The following is a 21,521-nucleotide window of genomic DNA, read 5'->3' on the forward strand; positions in this document are numbered from 1 at the left end:
AAAAAAAAGGAGAGGGCAGAGAGCAGAGCAGGTGAGGATATGTCTATGGGGAAGGGAAAGTCACCAGCCTCACACCTGATGGCCTCTAGTTTCCAGTAATGTGAGAAGAAAGGTCATCTACTGAAAGGGAAGGAGACAGGCAAGAGGGCTTAAAGAAGAGGATCAAGGTCAAAGATAACCTGAATGGGAAATGGATGAAGGAACCAACTCCAGAAGAGGAAAAGCATTTACTTGAAAGCTTTGGCAGTCCGGTGATTTGGGAAATTTTGAATAAGTTGTGCCACCAGCCTTCCTATGTATTGGTGTCATTTTCCCAGCTGTGCTTTGCAGCCTGCCTGTCGGAGCAGAGGAAACGGTGGAATTGATTCAGGATTCGCTTTCAGTGTGGGTTCAGCGGGGTATGGAAAAGTGGAGTGAGAAAGTGAAGGTCATCGTGGGCCTTGAGTCCATTGGAGGCTCTCAGGGATCAGAGAGCTCAACCAGGTCAAGGAGAAGCGGTACCAGGAGTGAGAAGATTGAGTTTGAGGTTGGAAAAAAAAGTACCTAGAGTTTTCAGATTTCAAAAGTGGACTAATTCCAGGAGATTCAAGACCAGGGTGGGGTTTGGGGAGGGAGAGGAAGTGGGGAGGAGGTCAAATGGAGGTAAAGGTCATTGGAGGAGAAGTAAAAAAGGAGTTAGGAGGCTGAGCCTGTGGCATTGCATGGGCTGTCCGTATGGACACTGAGATCACAGAGACGTGGACATGAGTTGGGATAAAGCAGAACCTGGAATGTGGTCCACGGTGTTGCGGGAAGTGAAGCGCCAGGGGTGTCCAGATCACTGGTCTGTAACTAACACCAGTCAGCATGACCATGTGGCTAGAAAGCATGAGCATGAAAGGAAGAGGGGCCCCCAAAGTGCCAATGATTCTACAAGTGACCACTAACCTCTAGGAATTTTAATGGGCTTTTGACTTTTCTCCCAAGCATTGTCTGGAAGTGGATTGATTAGTGATTCTGAATATGCTGCCTCTTCAATACTGAGCTCTGTATCCTAAGGGAGGACATCTCTTGTACTTCATGCCAATAAGCTTCATGCCCAGCTTATCACAGATGTGTGCCAACCCACGGGGGCTGTGGTGTTTGCTACGTGACAGACCCTGGGCTACCTCTTAACCAGAGCCAATAATCTGAGCAGTAATCACAGAATTCAGTAGTCCTCTCACACCTTTTCCCCAGGCTCCAAAGTCCAGAATCAGTCACTTGCTGACTTGGGTGATGATGGGAGGGCCCCACCTAATGGCCCTTTTGTAAAGTACAGGTGGAAAAAGACAGCTCTTCGATGCCCCTCTGCTCAGCGAAAGGAAGGCAAGGAGGGTGGAGGGTAAACCAGCAGGCTCCAACTAGGAAGTAACTTCTTCAAGAGTGGAGGGTCATAGTGATAATAGTAACATCGTCACCATCATCATCATCATCATCATCATCATCATCATGAAAGTGATGTGGATAATGGCTAGTGATGATGATGATAGTTATAAGGCTATTTGCAGGAATATTTACTGAGCATGAACCCAGCATCCTGCTAACCTGTTGTAGCCATTATCGTATTAAATTCTCACAACTATTATTATCCCCGTTTTACAGCTGAGAACTTAGGCTTCACGAGAGCAAGTGGTCTGCCCACGATCAGAACTAGCAAGTGTCAGACCTGGAACTTGATTCTGGGTTAGTTTAGCCTCAAAGCACCAACTCTCATATAATGAATATGCTCTCTTTGGCTCTAAAAATAGAGTTATAAGACCGTATGTGGAATCTGCCGCCTGGGTTTTTAAAGCCTGGTTGAAGGTTTAAATTTTCATAGTGAGGAAAGGGAAATAGTCCCTCCCGTGTTATAGAAGCAATGTCCAAAAACAATTTTCTTTTCTCCTTCCAAGTTTTGCAGGGCAGCAAATATTCCTAAAAGGAATTGTCGTGGTAATGATATCCTTTGTCCTCTTGGGTTGTTAAAAACTCTATTAGTAGGAATTTTCTCAGAGGTTTAGAGCCTTATAAGGCAAGTTTATCAACTGGAAGAGTCAGGAAAATTGCTTTCCAACCATGTGTTCAGTTTTTGTATATCTTCCAGTATGAGTGGTGGGACAGAGCTGGGTCATCTTGAGTCTGGCTCCAATCAGATACCTTGGGATTAGAAGGTGAGGATGTTCAGCCAGTAGCGGGATGCTGGTGGCACATGCAGAAGGGGATAAAAATGATCGGATTCTGAGAAAAAGAAGATCTAGGTGGGAAAGAGAGAATGGCCCCAGAGATAAAGGCAAAGGAAATAAGTTCAAAATAAATTGAGGCCAATGATAAACCAAAAGGCTCCTTGAAGGAACAACGTTGAACCGAGAACTCTATTCCTAGAGCCCGATGTCTGAACAATTTATTTTCCCTACCTTTTAGTCCCCACGTGCCTTTCTCAGCTGAGATCTAGTGCCAAAGGACATCTCAAAATACCCACAGCCAAAACCACTCAGCATATCTCGCCACGCAGAGAGAGAGACAGCTCTGCAAAAGCCTTTGTCCTGAACTGTTTATGGATTTTCCATAGTCTGGGCGAGACCTTGGATGTATGCCACCTGCCAACTGGCAGCCGCCTTCCAGCCTGGGGACAGACCTTGCCCTCGAGGCTGGGGAGTCTTCACTGGGTTTGTTGTGACTTTCCCCTGTTTTGCACATTCATCCTGAAAACCTCCCAGACTTTTCTTAATGAAGATTTTAGTTAGGAGAAATTGCATTAGTGGGCTCATGTATTTCTGTCATTCCTTCCCAATTATGTTAGTGGTAAGTGAAGGTAGTACAGTAAACTCCTGTATTTGTTATGGGCTGTGCCTGGGAGTCATAATGGACAATAAAATAATAAGTAATGGGCAGGACGACAGCTCTTAAAACCAGGTCGGAAAACCCCTCCAGCGCCAGACAGGAAAATGGCTCCTGCAGTTACCAGAAATTCTAGTGAATTCAGCTGGCATTCACAGGGCTCCTTTTAGGTACCAGCACTCAAGCCTGATACCTAACATTTAAACTTAAGAGCGTTGGGCTGTGTATTATCTCAGTCAACATTCACAACATCTCAAGGTAGATATGGTTATAATCAGTTTGCAGATGAGGGCACTGCTGCTGAGAGATGTTTAAATAAATTGCCCAAGGCCACACAATTAATAACCGACAAAACTGAGGTCCTCAGTCTTTTGATTGTGTGTTCTTTGTTCTTTCCACACTCCACCTCAGCTGCCAAGAAGCAGATCCTGTGGCCAGAGTGGACCTCAGTGGGAAGGCATCAGATGGAAGCTTTCTGCCCTAAACTGGCTATCTGAATTAATGGAACAGTGGGCAGTGGGGGATAAATGAGGGAATTATTCAGTAGTTTGGTTGAACAAGTCTTCAGTGTGTAAACAAGTCTTACATAAGTCATGAAAAATGGGGTGGAGAGAAATGAGAGAAGAGAGTAACAGATAAAAATATTTTCTTTATCAAGCCTTGGGGGAAAACACTCTTTCCTCAAACACCCAACATGGTATTTCTCTCTCTCTTTTTTTTTTTTTAATTACTAAGACAAGTGACCCTTTTTTTAACCCAAACCCAAATTCGGATGCCTTCAAAGAGATGTCTGGAGAATGAAGCATTGCATTGACAACCACCTTTTCTAAAAAGCTCAAAGGAGCACCCTTATATTCAGCCAAGTGGCCGTGAAGAGAAAAGGTACGTAAACGCAGGCTGGGGACCCCTGGCCCACGCTTGGATGACCAGGTGTAGAATAAGGACCCTTTGCCTGGAAGACTGTACGTCCATCTCAGAAACATCTTTGAAGCTGAGCTTCATAATGGAAACGCTGACACAACCTGCTCTCAGCAGCCACAATATTAAACAGGCATGGAGCCAGCAGAAGTGGCTTGGAGCCAGGGAGGAGAGATTAGCATCACAAGTAAGAGATTTTAGGCTCTGAGCCAGGAGAGGTTTTCTTTTCTTTTCATTAAAAAATAATAATAAAAAGAAAGAGAGAAAAAACCAAAAAAAAAAAGGAAAGGTGCAAGAGAACTCTTATTTAGCAACCCTTTTTCAGGTGGTTCTCCTGCGATATACAGATAAGCATAGAAACAAACTGCTGTCTGTCTGAAAATTTGGCAGTTGCTTGACCTTAAAATGGTCTTGGCAGAAACCCTTCCAACCGGCACCCCCTCGGCTGTCCTTGGTTGGCCCCTGTGCAGAATGGGGCATGTTATCTGCATCAGGGAAATAGTGGCCAGCAAGGTCCATTTTTCACTTGGAGTTGGAGGAAGCTCCATTTGAGCAAAAATTGGGTTTGCTACCCTCTTGCCCTACGGAGCTCTAGGAAAGAAACGTGCAGGGGGTGGAAGCTTGTGGAAGCGGCTCCCCGGAATGGTGAGCGTCAGTCATGGGGCCCAGTAAGACCTCTTGCAAGACAGCTTTTTTCTCACAAGCTGCTCCCTGTGGGGTGCAGCCTTTTGAGATTTCGGGAGAGGGAGCCAGCCCCGGGATTTCATGATGCCGCAGAGCCGAGGTAGCATTTTCTAAGAAAGCCATGGGACCGGCCAGCCCCATTCCAGGGCACACACCAAGCACTGCTCAGAGCTGGACCACTGCAGACAGGTGGAGGTTCTCTGTTGCAAGTAACTCTTGAGACTGGACACCATGCCCAATTTTCCCGTTAACAGTTTCTTCTGGCATTTTAGCTGCTTTCTCCAAAGCAGCGAAACTATTGATTGGTTGTGACTTTTTTTTTAACTTTTAACTTAAAAAAATGTCAGACCTACAGAGAAGTTGCAAGAATAACACAGCGATTCTAGATTCACCCATGGTTAACATTTTTCTACATCTGCTTTGTCTCTCTCCCTAAATATTAACACATTATTATTTTTTCCAGAACTCTTTGAGAGTAAGTTGCAGACGTCATGACCCTTCACCCTTAAAGACTTCAGTGTGCATGTCCTAAGAACAGGGACTTTCTCTTACGTAACCACAGTGCAGTGATTAAATTCTGGAAATTTAACATTGATACAATACTATTATCTGATATAGAGTCATATTTACATTTTGCCAATTGTCTTTTATAGTGAGCAACCATAAAAACCTTCATGATTTGTGTTTTCATCCAGGCGCATATGTTACATTTAGTTGTTACTTTCTTTGGACTTCTTTAATCTGGAGCAATTTCTCAACTTTTCTTTGCCTTTCATGACACTGGCATCTTGAAAAGCACAGGCCATTTTAGGGGATGTCCCTTTTTCTTGTGTTTTCCTAACTGTGTTCTCATGATTAGATTCAGACTGGCATCTTTGGTAGAAACTCTATAGAAGTAACATTGGGTCTTGGTGGTCTTTCAAAATGTCCTTCCCCAACATGTGTGGCTCCCCTGTGTTTTATTTTCTGGCCTTTGAGAAGACTGTGGCCTCCTTTGGTTTTCCCAGCTGTGTTTATCACAGAGCTGGAGTTGGGGGCCCAGTGTGAGGGGTCTGTGTGGGCTGAGGGTTCAGGCTGACGTGTTCTAGGACTGAAGAAGGATTAGTGGCTGCCTGATCTGAAGTCCCCTTGGGAGAGAGCACAGGGAAAATCCCGAAGCAGGAGTAGCAGTGGACTTCTAAGGTGACCTCTAACTTCTGCAAACTGCTGATGAAGCCCTAACAGGCTCACTTAGAGCAGAAGTGGGTCTGATGGGATTTGAGGGAAAAGGGGCCAAATTCCCTCCCTCCATTTGCCTTTTGTACCCAAGTTGCTGAGCTAGAGAATTCCATTTGGATGGTTTTCCTCCTAAATATTTCTTCCATCCTATCTTCTTCTTTTCAACTGCTTATCTCTTTTCTAGAACCATCTCTCACTAAACCCATCTCCCACAAAGCTGCCTGAGGGGATCCATTTAGACCCCAAATTTGATTATTTCACATTGGCTTCCATTACCAGGGTGGAATTCCATCTGACCACTATTTCCCTCTACAGTTTCTTGATTTCATACTCCCTGCCTCAAACTTATATTCCCCAAATACCACATGTTTATAGAACCTTCAGCATCACCTGAGGTTTATTAGAACCTCAGGACCTACCCCAGACCCCCTGAACCAGACCTGCATTTTAGCAAGTTTCCCCAGGTGATTTATGTGCACATTAAAGTATAGGAAGTGCTATTTAGAACATGCTGGAAAGATCTTAAGTTGCCCCTCAGGCTCTAGCTGTCATTGGTTTTGAGGCATGAGTCTCTAACTATTCTTTGACCTAGGGATTCAGCGTCTAAAATTTTGCAATTATTTTTCCTAATTTGCAGGAAGAAGGAAATTTCATGCATGGGATTTTTCTCAATTTTTCTTTTTCCTCGCACAGTTTTTTTTCTAAACTTTGACATCTGTTACTACTTCTTGGCTAACAAGATGTCATCTGCTGGCAGTCAACAAAATGAACCAACTACCGGCAAACAAATGCTAATGTTAAAACTCAAAGTTGGTGGTATTTAGCGCAACAGTTCAGTTCCAAAACAGCAAAAAATAAGAAAACAAAAAAATTAACTGTTGAGCTTTGATTATATATGAGACATTAAAAGATTGAAGAACGCACAGATGAATGAGATACATTTGTTACAGCCTTTTGCCCACTACCTTGGGGACCACATGGGCTCATAGTGCTGGGGCACTTAATGGGACCCAAGCAGTGGCCATCCTCTTACTAGAGCCCTTGGGGTGCTACCAGTCCTGATTTGCAGAATTCAGTGAAATAAAAGACTTTTGCTGTCACCTGTCAAGTTTATTTCATCTTCCATGTCCAGACAGGTATCCAAACCAGAACATTTCCTCTGGATTCTCCAGTTTGATAGTTTTTAAAACAAAAATCACAATGAGTCTGTTGCCACTTGCTCGATTTGGCTTTACTTGGAGAGATTTCAAAAGCCTGGAGCTGAAAGATAATTGTTCAACCTTTCCTTGAGTGTTAATGACTTATAAGCCTCTAATTTAACCAAAGTAGCAACAGCTGAGACAAACCACTTACTATAGGTAGTGTTTCCCCTGGCAAGTCCATCAGGGAGATACGCATTGGGATTTCTGGGAGGCCAAGGATTTAACCATAACCAGATGTTACCCAAAATAATGAATTATACACATCGTTGCTTTACTAAAAGGTGATCAAGAAGGGCTTGGCACAGCTTGGCATGACCTTGAAAGATGAGTTGGTGTGAGCCAGGCAGATGGGGTGGGGAAGAGCCTTTAAGGCAAAGGGATGAGCAAGAGCCAGGGTGTGGAAAGTTGAAATGGTGAGTTGTTAGGAAGCTTGATGCTCAGAGGAGTGAGTGGGGCATGCCTGGAGCAAGGAAGAGAGAAAGGAGGAATTCTAGGCAGTGTGAGTTGACAGGTAGAAGCAGGTATACTAATTCCATACATTTGTGCAGCATTTTGGAGTTTGCAAAGCCCCTTCACACCTGGTTATCTCACCTGGCCCTGACTGGTCCTGCTCACTTCCGGATGATGAAATGGAGGCATGGAGGAGTGTCTAGGCTCACACAACTCATGAAACCAGGATTAGACCCAGATATTTTGACTCCTAGGCCCTTTCCACCATAAACTGTGTTCCAGGGGCAGTGAAGAAACCATGCTAGCATATTGGGAAGAAAACTCACGGGTGGGTGTATATAGGTGGATGGATGAATGGGTGGATGGATAGATGGATGGATGCGTGATGGAAACCAGAATCTCAAGAGAAAGGGCATTAGGGATTCTGCAGTTGTCCAGGTGAGATAGAGAATAGAAGGTCTGTCAGGGAGATGGATTGGTGAGATATGGAGGCAGACATAGAGGGATTCGTAGACTTACTGCCTGCCCCGATGTAAGAATACAAAAGAAAGAAGAGCCTAGGGTGACACCCAAGTTTCTACCTTGGACCACAAGAGGAAGGGTAGGCTCAAACCTTGGAGCCAAAGGGGTAGCGATGAAGACGATGAATGTAATTTTGAATACAATGATTTTTTTAAATTTTAATTTCATTGGAATATAGTTGATTTACAATGTTGTGTTAGTTTCAGGTGTACAGCAAAGTGATTCAGTTATACATATACATATATCCATTCTTTTTAAGATTCTTTTCTGATATAGGTTATCCCAGAATATTGAGTAAAGTTCCCTGTGCTATACATATACAGTAGGTCCTTGTTGGTTACCAATCTTATGTATAGTAGTGTGTGTATGTTCATCCCAAGCTCCTGATTTATCCCTCCCCCCAACGTTTTCCCTTTGGTAACCATAAGTTTTTAACCAGGTCCAAATAAAGTGGGCTTTACCTGCCATTAACCAAAATTCCAGAAACAGAGACCTAGGTGAAATAAAAAGGTGTTTATTGAATATTTGTTAACACTGCGGCCTGGGAGACACAGATTCAAAGAAGCATTTGAATTGTGTTCCACTGGACTACAAAATGGGGGAGGCTTATGAAGGCAAAAAAAAAAACACAAGGTTACGGTCAGCTACATGAATTGTTTCTCAGGAATTATAATTGGAGCTGGCAAGGACTAAGGGTGTTTGTTAACTAAGGATTGGTTGGGGTCTGAAATGATTGCACGGGGACAAAGGGAGACCTTGAGACCATAAGGTTGCAGCTGGCAGGTGGTGTTTTGAATATGGCTGGAGGTGTCCTTGGGTCAGGTACAGTTCAAAGAAAGTTCAAGTTCTCAGGGTGCAGAGACGTGTCTGAGACCAGATTCTCAATGGCCACCCAACTCATTTTTGTGCGCCTGAACTGTGATTACTCCATTTTCATTTCCATTTGTCATCACTGCTTCATGTCATTGTGTCCTCGCTGCTACCAGATGAGGGAGGAACTAATACTGCTCTTTACAGATGAGGAAAAGTGAGGTCTACTTGTCCTCAGTAGCAACCCCAGGTCACCCAGCCGAGCAGCAGAGCCCAGGTCTGCTGACTCTGGAGTCTGGGCTCATCACCACTGCACTATATTTCCTCTCTCTACAATTTTCTGACTCTGTTTTCCATAATAAAGAAGTAAACAGAAACGGCAGGCCCTTCCAGGGGCCTCGGGCCTAATTACACCCTGACCTTGGGTAGCACTCAGGAAGCAGCCCCCTCCCATCTGCTGGCCCATGTCTGTCTTACCCACGCCTGGAGAGCTCCTTCTGGAGCCTTCCGGTCGGCTGCCTGGGGCAGGTCTGTGGAGCTCAGCCAGAAGCCTTGCCTCGTTCCCCGACTTTGCCTTGGGAGGTATTTAGAACCAGTCCACACAAAAGGAAAAACCAAACAAAACACAACCTACCAGGAAAATGTAACCATTTGTTCCTTGATTTTGTTTTTTCTGACAGTAGATGCAATCTATCACGCTTCCTAAGTGGGTTTGGGCCGGTGTCCATTCCATTGTGTTGCCCAGAGAGGCACGCCAGGAATGAGCTAGAAGGAGACACAAGGCCCCGAAGCACCTCAGGACGCTTGTTTGGTGAACCAGAGAAGGAACCTCTGTGGCCTCTGGAGAGTAAGGCTGCTGGCAGCCTTCTTGGGGGACTCTCCGCGTTGTTTTTTGACTTCCCAGTGTGGCCGCCCCACCAGGCACAGGCCTCAGCAAGCCACCTACCTCAGCATTTTAGTCCCTTCCCTTAAGGCTGAGTCAGTAGCTTCTCAGGGAAAAGAAAAGGACAGGTGTCAGGCACATTACCTCTTGTGCAAAGGTTTCATTGTTTGGACTCAAAAGTTTTCGAGAAGGACCGAATCAACGTCAAGGTGACGTAGCAACCCTCACACAGTGAGGCTATTGAGGGCTGGCCCGTCGCAAGCCCGTGAGCATTTTCAGGTGAAATAGCCATTCGTCAACTTGCAGGAAAACCAGCAGTTCTAGTTCCCAGAGGCCACCTTGTGAACTGAAATCAGAAGGAACAAGGAGAAATTGAAACTATTTTAAGCTCGGCTTCTGAGACTTATTTTAAGAAGCATTATTGATCATACTGCAGGGAAACTATACACATTCTTGGGTGTCAGGAGCCAGTATCCACATGTACCCACGTGACGTGTTGGCTTGATCTCATGACACAGCCTATGGGTCCAAAGGGGGCTGCGGCCACAGGAAGAATTTGAATCGAGGCTGTTCTGTGCTGAAATCAGACCAAGCTTATGAAAAGAGCCTTGTTACAGCTGCCCTGGGAACCGTAACTTAGAAGCATTTTTGTGCCATTAAAGCCTTTTCACTAAATGAATTGAGTCATAGCATTTGTGACCCTACTGGGTTGTTTTAATGTACTTTTCTGTTCCTTTCTTAATTAGTTACCATGATCAGAGCACCTTACGAGAACACTGTTTTGCCAGTCCGAATCTTTTTCTCATCAGTCACCATGTCACTTTGATTACCCAAATGAACCAGGGTTCACCATTGTTTTCCTGCATGGGACTTCAGGTCACAGCACGAAATGGTTGTCAACCCTCCACTGGTTTTGCCAGCGCTCTTTCTAGTCACAAATCCGGGAACTGAAAGAAGTATTCTTTCCCTCACAGGGAGCACACTGTGAATTCATATCTACTGTGTTATGTATGCCCTTTGACCCTTAGGTCTCCTCCCTGCCCTTTCCCCAGGCATCCTTTCCTCTTACATCTCTCTGTGTTCTCAGCCCCAGGTATGTTTATCAGCAGCTTTTTATTTTGGACTTCACTGATGAGCAGTGCCCTGTGTTGTTCCTGTCCTTCTGTCTCTACTGTTATCATCAGGTTCCTGCCTGTTTTTGAATTTTCTGCAACCTTTGAGGTGGGTGGAGAAGGGAAAAGGACAAATCTCCACCACTGGCTGATGTTAAAGAAAAAGTTGTTCGTGACACTTGTTGAAGACAGGCTGACTTCAGGGTGCTGGCATGGTTGGGTTCTGAGTTGCAGACCGCCAACTTCTCCCTGTGTCCTCACATGGTAGAAGGGTCTAGGGAGCTCTATGGGGTCTTTTTATGGGGGGGGTTCTTTTTTATAGGGTACTAATCCCATTCTTGAGGGCTCCACCCTCATGAGCTAATCACCTCCCAAAGCCCCCATCTCTTAATACTGTTGCATTGGGCATTCGTTTTCAACATATGAATTTGGGGGCCGGGGGATACAAACATTCAGTCCATAGCAATCCTTAACTAATTATATATGCAAAGACCCTATTTCCAAATAAGTTCATGTTCTGAGGTTCCCGGTGGGCATGAATTTGGGGGAGGCACTAGTCAATTCACTACGGGAGTATTGATTCCTCTTCTCGTAAAGAAGAATCAACATAATACCCTATAACCCAGCCATCCCACTCCTGGGTATGAACCCTAAAGAAGTGAAAAGTTGTGTACACACAAATGCTTTTAGCAGCTCTCTTCATAATTGCCCCAAACTTTAATGGGGGAATAAACAAATTGCTGTACATTCATACAATGGAATACTACTTAGCAAGCAAAAGGAATGAGCTTCGATTTGCACAACCACAGGATAAATCTCAAAGGCATGGTCCTGAGTGAAAAGAGCCAGTCTCAAAGTGTTAAAATCTATATGATACCATTTGTAAGACATTCTTGAAAAGACAAAAACTGTAGGAATGTAGGATGCATGAGTGGTTGCCAGGGGTTGGGGTGTGGGGAAATTGTGATGATAAATTAGTTTCTTGGGGTGGTGAAACTGTTCTGAATCTTAATTATAGTTGTGGTTGCAAGAATCTATACATGTGTTAAAATTCATAGAACTGTACACTCCCCCCAAAATCAATTTTAAAAAAGATTGTTTCAGGGGCAGGGAGTCCAAAATAAAAAACAAGGATCAACACCTTACTAAAGGTGCTGAGTTATTTTATTTTTTGTGAATGACGAGATGGCACTAGCATTCATGTAAAGTTAATTTTTTTTAAATTTATTTATTTTTTTGTCTGCGTTGGGTCTTCGTTGCTGCACGCGGGCTTTCTCTAGTTGCAGCGAGCAGGGGGCTACTTTTCATTGCGGTGCACGGGCTTCTCATTGTGGTGGCTTCTCTTGTTGTGGAGCACGGGTTCTAGGCACGCGGGCTCAGCAGTTGTGGCTTGCGGGCTCCAGAGCGCAGGCTCAGTAGTTGTGGTGCACGGGCTTAGTTGCTCCGTGGCATGTGGGATCTTCCCAGACCAGGGCTTGAACCCGTGTCCCCTACATTGGCAGGTGGGTTCTTAACCACTGTACCACCAGGGAAGCCCCTGAAGTTAACTTTTAAACTTTTGTCTCTCCTCATAGAAAACAAACTTATGGTTACCAAAGGGGAAGGGGAGAGAGGGATAAATTAGAAGTTTGGGATTAACATATACATACTACTATATATAAAATAGATAATCAACAAGGACCTACTATATAGCACAGGGAACTGTATTCAATATCTTATAATAACCTATAATAGAAAAGAATCTGAAAAAGAATATATATATGTAATTCCTCCTTGCTGAATTTGGACTGGAGTACTTCTTGTCTGATACATACCTTTTAGTACTTATTACTTTAGTAACAGATTATATCTTATATGGTGCTGTTAATTAAGTCTTGCATTGAATCGAGTCTTCTACAAAATCATAAGGCCCCTTGAAAACGGAGCTTATCTGACACATTTTAAGAGGAACAGTGTTGACCACATAGCAGATGCTTAGTAAGTATTTGCTGATTTATCGATTGCTGGAAGCCTAGTCTCCTCTCTTCAGAGCACTGTCGTTAAGTAGGTCCACCTTCAGAACAAATAAGTTACCCAACTCTCTATTCTGGGGATGGGGGTGGGAAAGAAGCAGAAACGTTTTTAAAGAGACCAAAGAAGACTATCCTTTTTTACCTCTATCTTAATGGCGATGGAGAAGACAAGTCTCATGTTCTTGGATTGGATCATATAGCTTACATATTTGTGAAACAGTCACCATTGAATTGTGTAGGCGTGAAAATGTTCTTGGTGGGAATACCAGTAGAGATGGGGTAATGAAATGATGGTTGTCTTTGTCAATAACTTGGACTATTTTTTTTCCCAGCCATAAGTGCTTTTCAGGCTCTCCCTACCAGGGATGGTACTGTTAGAGAATAATCAATAGAACCATGAACCAGCTCTAGCCCCATATGCCTAATGTATGAACCAGGGACCCGTATCCCCTGCCCTGCACCAAACCAATTGTCCACTTTTCAAATCCAGAGCACTGAAATGAAAGCATTGTTAAAACAATAATTCTGCTTCCAGTGTTCCTTCTTGCTGAACCTATTCTTTGTTAGTCAATTGCCTCCCCCTGAAACGTCCCAAGTGCAGCGAAAAAAAGTTAGAGCAGAACAGCAGCTTAGCTGGGATTCTTTGTCCCTTTAATCATATGTGAAGCATAAAATGAGATGACTGATGGACTTTTCTCAAAACCCCTACTAATCAGCCACCTCTACCTTGCATCCTTGGTAGTTTGGACAGATGGCAGGAAGATAAAATCCACACAACTACTAAGCTTGGATCTTCCTCTCCCCCCCCATTTTTTTTTTAATAATATAGTTTATTTTTTAGAGCAGTTTTGAGTTTATGGAAAAATCGTGCAGAAAGTACAGACAGTTCCCATCTAAACTTGGATCTTAAACCACAAACTTACTGTTATAGAGAAAGGGGTTGCGGAAGCCATGATTCCCAGGACTGTGGATTTCTGAAAAGCCGCTGTACACAGTGCTCTCCCTGGCTGGGCTATCACAAAATCCAGAAACATCTAAAAGCAAGACGAGAGATTAAATTAAATCTAGAAAGACACCCCTGTTCAAGGAAGAAATCTAGTGCGTCGTTAAAACACATTCCATATTTATCAATGTACCTTTCCCTTCTGAGTTACAACCACATGACTCAACATCTGTCTGTATTAAATATGGGGCATGTCCCCTTCTCCATCCCACCCACGCCCATGTTTACCCTCCTGGGAAAATCTTTTTTAAGAATGGAGTTATTAATGGCTACATAATAGTTCATCGAATGGATTTATCATAATTTCCTTGGCCATTCTCCCATACTGGGATATTTTGACTGTTGGCTTTTTTTTTTTTCCTCTCTCTCTCTATTTTTTCTTGCTGTTACATTAATGTTACAGTGAAAATCTTTGTACATGAAGGTTTTCATTTATTTAATATTCTTAAGATGAATTCTCAAAGCTTAAATTTACCAGGTCAAAGTATATGGAGATTTTAAAGATGCTTGATACTTAATGTTCATAATGCTTTACAAAAAAGGGAGAATTACTCCCTTTTCATTTTGGAATCTTTAAGATAGTTTTTACTCAGGAGATTTGCCTTCTCATTGTAATATTGCTTATTTCATATTAAAAGGAGTTTGTTTATTGATGTTCATTGTGTAGTTGGGGGGTGGAGTTCAGAAGAGTCAACCAGATTGGCACTGAAATCCATTACAGATGATTCGTGGGTGGGTATGTCTCTGATAAATAACCACAGATGGGAACATTATTATAAGGGATATAGGGAAAGTACCATATTTGACTCCCAAACCCAACTCCCATCTCAGAAAGGGACAAATTCCGCCCAAGAAGCTCCCAAGAGCATGAAGGTGCACAGCACCTGTGTCAGGTGAGATCCTGGTGGAGCTTTGGCTTAATGTATCAACATTAAGATGTATCTCGTCCTAAACTATCTCAGCAGATCTCTTATTCCACCTCAAAGAGCTGGTGGTTGGACCAGAGTTCTGGCAGCCGCTGCCGCTGCGGCTGCCTCTGGGGAAGCCCCAATGAATAGTGACTCTTGCTGTTTTCCTTTGGGGCCTGGCTAAGCCTCTGTTTGTAATAGTGTTGGCTTAATTCTGGATCATGCCCTAAACTAAGGATGAACATGAGGCTGTCTTACCCCCGCTGTGGCCTCTGATTACGCTACGTCGTGACCACTGCCACTTCCTGTTTCCCTGCTGTAGCCCCTTTGTGCACCACCCACGTCAGCTGCATGTAGGTGAAGGGGCAAAAAACAGGATGTAGGAGCCTAACATGACCCGCAAGTCCCTCAACATCACCAACATTTTAACTGGAAAGAATTCTAGTGGTCATGTGGGTCACTTGATCTCAACCACACTGGGGCCATAGATCTCCCTGATAATCAGATGAAAGTGGTCAAACCCTCTCTCCAGAAAGAAAGCATCTCCTCAAATGCTGGGTACAATTCCAGGATATTTCACAGGTCCCTGCTACCCATTCATCTAGATGACGCCTTTTATTCTGCAGATAAGGATATGGAGACCCAAAAGAGGTGCCGGGTCCTGCCCAAGGTTACACAGAGGTGATAACTGAATTCAAACTCAGCTGTCCTGATTCCCAATGTGGGATCCATCAGCCAATACTATGAGGTTTCCACTCTATGTTGAGCCCTATATTGGGAATTATAGAAAGTTAGGGTGCTTACCAGCAAAGAAATAGAACTTGGGCTCATGAAAGGAATGTGAGATCAATCAGTAAGCAATATTCGTGCCATAGGTTCTTCTTTGGAAAGTAGAAGCTGATGTCTTCCAGTAATTCAGCAGTCATGTATTGAGCACCTACGAGCATCTCCTAAAGGCTCTTAATCATTGGGAGATTTATTATTTATTGGAAATTTAGACTCTTTGTAATCTCAAGCCTGAAGAAGATGTTGAGGTCCTCAAACTGATTTTTTTGTAGCTTTTTTTTTTTTCAGGTCCCCACCCTGAAACGTTGACTGCGAAGGTGCTTGGTATTTCATGGACTTGGATGCAAGAATTAAGTGTCATATTGAAGAAGGAGTCCAGAGTTGGAACTGAAAGCTACCTAAGTAGATTCTACTGCAGCCTCAGCAGAAAAGCTCCAAGTCATTGGGGAGTTCCCAATAATAGCTACTCAGGACATACATTTTTCGGTAGCAGGAAGAGAACCAGAGTCCAATTTCATCTTTCTGGAAAGAAATAGGAAGTACTTTTGATTGATATTTATCTTCTCGGTTGGGTGCCAAGAGGCAGCCTTTTATCCCTGGAAGAGTCTGGTTGTGAAGCCTGGAGACTTGCCCTGAATCTGAGCTTCTCTACCAACGGGCTGTGTGACCGCAGGCAGCTCTTTGAGCCTTGGTTTTCTCATTTGAAAATTGGAAATAATAATACTATCTTGACCATGTAGTTGTTGAGTCAACATAAATGACTCCTCTCTCTAGCTTGACAGTCTGTTCTTTCTTTTGTAGCAAATATTTTCTTCCATCTTGTATTTTGGGGAGTAGCTTCCCAGTCTGTCTCTCCCACTAGATGGTAACTCATTAAGGGCAGGAACTCAGCCCTTCTTATCTTTGCAGCCCCCAAAGCCAAGGGCGCCATTTTGTATGCAATGGAGGTATTAGTTGGGGCCCAATTGGGAGGCATAAACCACACAATAATTTGAACAGGGAGAGTATATAAGTAATAAAAGGAATTATTAAACTTTGATTGGAGTAACCACAAAGATGTAAAGAGAAGTCAAAGGCTGAGGGAGTAGACACAAGCAAGAACAAACTTGAAAGGGGTCCACCTCCATGGCTGGAGTTCAGACCTCCTTGCAGGAGTTGTGGTCGTAGCCCACTGGATGGCAGAGAAGTTTGCTGGGTTTCCTGGACCAGAGCTTGTCCACAGTTGCTGGGCAACAGAAAACAGCCCTCTGGGTTCAGGTGAGATGAGACTGGTGGGCAGGTATATAGGGTCAGGGCACCACTGGCAATGCGAGGCCTGGCACACATGGTGCCTACATCAGGAGGGCCATGGTGAAGGCCAGGACTCCGAGGTCACCAGGCAACTGTGCACTCTGGGCATGCAGCTGGGACAGAGCAGCACTGCATGTCCCCCGTCCCAACAGATTCTGCAGCAGGAATAAGATTCAAACCAGGAAGAGAAGCACCCTTCTTCCTGCAGGGTCCCTCTAATACATGGCTTAGTGTCCTACTCACCGTCAAGGAGAAGTGCTTACAGGGTCCAGTCTGTTATCTCAGAGCAGAGACTTAAGGGTGAGCTTGGAGCAGAAGGGCAATAATGTAATAATGTGATAATGGGTGATCCAAAAGTATTTGAATTAAATTAGGAAAAGCCACCTAATCTGTCAATAACTCCCTTAACCCCTGTTCATTTTCCCTTCTTTCAGTCCCATAAATTTTACCACCAATAAATGTCAAAGCTCTCTTACTTCTCTTGTAATTTACTCTCTAGCAGCTCATTTGCCTCTGGGGTGTTCCCTTCTGTTTTGTTTTCTTAATGAGGCACGTGTCTTCTCTTGCACACACTTTAAGAGAGACTCATGCGAAGAGAGAGAAACACACAAACACCCTGAGACCCAGTGTTTCATTTCACAACTTATTTCTCCACTCAACCTTGAACTTACTTTCCCTCCCTCTCTCCATTCCATTTCAAAGCAATCAACTTGTCCCTCCCAAACACATTGAGAGTGTCCCCAAGCTCTTGACTTCAACTGGCCATGGAAGGAATCAGAGCTGATCCAGGAACCAGTCTTTCTCTGCCTTTAAGGAAAATGCAGTGGCCTCCTCAAGTCAGACTGGGGAGTTCATCTCCTTGAATAAATCTGAAGAGTCCAGTATCTAATCATTATAGAAGAAAATTGGTGACAGAGCAAACAGCAGACTGGGCAGATAATAACCAGCACAGATATTATTCAGAAAGCATTTGGAAAGGACTAGGAGTTTCAACTTGTAAAGAGCCCTCCAGATGCTCTCCTGTGGGAGAGTGTGTTATTAATAGGCTCCAAATTTGTGTCAAGACAATGTTCTTCGGCGTCAACCACTCTGTTCTTCCAAAATATTTCATTCTCTTCTGGAGAGTCAGATTTAATTAGTGTTAGTGGATGACTCCCCTGTAGGAATTAGCTAAACAGTGAGATAGGGATACAGTTAAGACTTTCTCCAAGGATGAAGTGATTTGCAAACTTAATCTGTTTACTATCCTTCAGAAGTGTATCCCTTTAGATCAGAAAAAGTGGCAGTGGGAAAAAGTAGAGGAACTTAATCTTTCCACTAGAGCATATATCTATATATGTGGCTGTCTTACATATTTCTTTGCAAGTGGTGGACATTCTGGGCCAGTGGAACCAAGCGTAGCTTGGCAGGAAGCCATCTCAGTACTTTTTCAAGCTCCGCCTTCTTACCACTGTGTGTACCAAGGAAATCATGCCCTTAAATGATCAAGAATAAGACAGTGGGTAATGGGATTACGGACAATCTTTATTTTCTTCTTTTTTGTTTATCTGTATTTTCTTCAATGAGTGTGTGTTATTTCTGAAATTAAATATATGTAAACATTTTAATGAAAAAAAAAAAAACCCACATTTTTCTTCTCTAAATCTCAGGCTGTATTACTGCTTTTTGTCTCCTATCTACCCAGAACCTTTTTAGCCTCTTCCCTCCCCCTGTTTAGATTAACTGCCAAAAATCAGCAGACTTCCTTTTTGGAAGAGACTTTTGGAAGAGATTTATTTCTTCACTCTTGAACTTCTAAAAACAGCCTGTTTTTCTTCTTCCCCTAACCAAGTGATGATTGATGCTACACCTGCCTCTGATGTGACAAGATGTAAGCGATGAATAAAAACTTTTCATGATTCTTGCACATTCGGGGGCAGCGTAAAGCTCTCCCCGGGGGCACTGAGCCGTGTGAAGATGCTCTGTGGGGAGTTATTCCGCCTCAGGCACTGTTGGGCCAACTTGCAGGCACCTTGAGGATCTCACCCACTATCACTAACCTTTGATATTGTTGCTCTGCTCTTTCAGATTTTTGACAATGAAGCCAAAGATCTGGAGAGGGAAGTCTGCTTTATCGATATTGCCTGCGATGAAATTCCAGAACGTTACTACAAAGAATCTGAGGTGAGCAATAGATGGGGTGACATGTGGAAGAGAGTCATTCAATCATTCATTCAACAAACATGTATTAAGTCCGCCCTGACCCGGGACACTTCCATCTGTCTTTGTGTTGATTCAGTTTGCTTTCACATCTCGCTGGACTCTTTACTGCGAGTCTCAAAATGAAGTGCCTACTGCTTGGGGCCCGTGGTTAACCCCGGCTGCCACTCAGTTTCAATGTAGTCTTCCTATCTCCCCAGCTCTGCCATCAATCTGGGCAGCAAAATACTCACAAGGCTGAACCACCCAACGATAACTGGCCTATAAAACGCAGCAGCCACCACTGGCTTCCTGTTTGGCCAGGCCTGGGCCCAGCCTGTCTCCCGCCTCTGCAGGAGCTGTGTTTTATTTGTACCTTTGGGGTCTAACACAAAGAAAATGCTCCATCAGTCCTCCCTGAGTGCATATTGAAACTTGGACAGGTCATCTCTGCACAGAACCTTTCTCTCAAAACCAGAAGTGCCTTCATGCAGCCCTCTCCTTTTTTCATCTTGACTAAGAATAAATTTAAGAGAACATGTTTCTGTATGACTCCCACCTACCAGAATCCATTGTGTGCCTCAGTGCGAACTTTCTGTTTTACTGTTAGTGCAAGTTCCCATTTGTATCCTGTTAGTATTTTATTAATGGCTGCTGACGGAACTTGGGTGACCCCCTTGGAAATAACGTCCCAGCCCTGCAACGACAACAGATGCTGGGCTATTTTTGTTGTTTAGCAACATTCAGCCAATCACAATATGTTTGGAGTTGGGGCCCCAGTCTCGTCCTTGAGCTGTAACACATGGACCTTGAAACTCTTCCCTCAGCTTCGTTAAGGCTGATTTAAGACATAATAAATAAACCCGGTATAAATGAATTCTACCGTGACACACACTGGGCTCCCAGTGTGGTTCAGATTTTTTTTGCTTCCACCTTTTGGGATTCGTTTGGATATGAGAGTCCAACCCAATGTTAGCAAATGCTTAGCTGCTTAATTGCAGGCATGGGCTCTGCAGCTGCTGTCTCTTTAAAGTCGGGGAGAGGCTGATGTGAATTACTCTTGGTGGGACTCAAGGATGAGCTTTTGAACGTCAGCAATTTGCATTACACTCTGCAGCCAACCACACTTGTGAATTTTCAGAAAAACAAAATGAAATGCTCTCTATAACTGTGGACCTGCTCAAGAGGAGAAACTTGGCCTCCCCTTGTCTTAGAGGAGGTACTTCTGTGGTTTCGTCTCAAGGCCACCAATACTTATGGGGCTTCAGTGATGTGCAAAGCATCATGCAGTGCATTGGGTGAAGCTGTTGCCCCGTCGCTTCTGAGGCTCCTTGGGCCTGGGGGGCTGCTGTCTTACCTGGACGTCCTGGCCTCTTTGGTAGCTCAAGGCTTCTAGAAAGGCAGCGTTGCCAGAAAACTCTGAACTGATTTCAGCTCTTCCTCTTAGATAGCTTTGGTGTGGTCCTGCCTGGCACTCAGGGAGTTCCCTTCTGATTCGGAGGAAAGTCTTAGGACAGATATGGAACACTAATGACGAAATCAACAAGTCTCATTTCTAGTCATCGTGTACCTGACTCATCTCCCTGTGCATTGTGCTCCCAGGAACCACCACTGGAAAGCTTTTTCTCATTGACACAGATGCTCAAAGAGCATTTTTTCATGCTTCACAGTCGTTCATTTTCCTGGGTCATAAAATATTCTTTACTAGATGCAGTTGTGACCGAGGAAATTAGAGGGGAATAGTCATTCATCCAGTAAATATGTACTGAGTACTCACTGAGCGTCACAGACAATATTTAGATGGGGACGTGGCAATGAACAGAAGAGACACCGAGGGTCTCTTCCCCCACAACATTTCCAATCTAGCAGGGGAGCCAAACAACAAAGAAATAACTACATGAGCACATGTGGAGTTAAAAGTCACAGGTGCCATAAGGAAGCTTGCAGGGAGAGACCATGATAGGGAAACTGAATTTAAGAGGATGGGATCAGGAAAGATGCGCAGGAAGAAATGACCTGCTGGGACCCACCCGCAGGATGAAAAGAGCTGGGGGACAGTGCTCCAGGGGGAGGTGACAGCATGCCTGGGAGTCCCAAGGTGATACCTATGAGGAAACAAAAGAAGACCAGTGTGGCGGCAGCAGCGGAAACAGAAGGAAGAATGGCACAAAGGGAGGTTGGAAAAGAGGGTGGGGCCATGTTAAGACACTTAGATTTTATTTACATGCAGTAGAATGCCTTCGAAGAAATTAAAGCCGGGGCATCATATGATCTGATTTGTGCTTTTAAAAGATTGCTCTGGATGGAGAAGGGACTGGCCGGGAGCAGAGTGGAAGTCAGGAAACCACTGAGGTCATCGGCGTTGTCTACGTTGTTGGTTATTGAAGTTATATGGCAGCTCGAAGTGGAGGGCTGGGAGCAAATGGCTTGGAGGTATATTTTGAAGAGAGACTTGACAGGGATTGGTCGTGGACTAGGTGTGAAGGTGAGAGAAGAGGAAGAGTCAGGATGACCTTAAGGTTCACAGCTTGGGCAACAGATAGATGGGGGTGAGAAGAGGAGTGGCTTTTGGAGAAAGATGGATGGATTTTGTGATGACAATGAGACATCTAGAACAAATAGAAATGGGTCTGGAGCTTAAATGAGAGATCTGGGCCGGAGACAAATTGGAGAGTATTTGGGAAATAGAAGAATTTGAAGTCCTGAG

The 21,521-nt window shown here is 44.0% G+C and overlaps 1 protein-coding gene across 1 annotated transcript in view; it reads left to right on the forward strand.

Moving 5' to 3' along the window:
- The window catches only part of PITPNC1 (phosphatidylinositol transfer protein cytoplasmic 1), a 258,284-nt gene that overhangs the window by 193,723 nt on the left and 43,040 nt on the right, over positions 1-21,521 (forward strand). The window contains 1 exon segment of the mRNA XM_036836206.1: positions 18,704-18,799. Within this exon segment, the coding sequence (XP_036692101.1) occupies positions 18,704-18,799 (96 nt within the window).

The sequence above is a fragment of the Balaenoptera musculus genome, chromosome 20 (assembly GCF_009873245.2).
Source record: "Balaenoptera musculus isolate JJ_BM4_2016_0621 chromosome 20, mBalMus1.pri.v3, whole genome shotgun sequence".
NCBI lineage: Eukaryota > Metazoa > Chordata > Mammalia > Artiodactyla > Balaenopteridae > Balaenoptera > Balaenoptera musculus.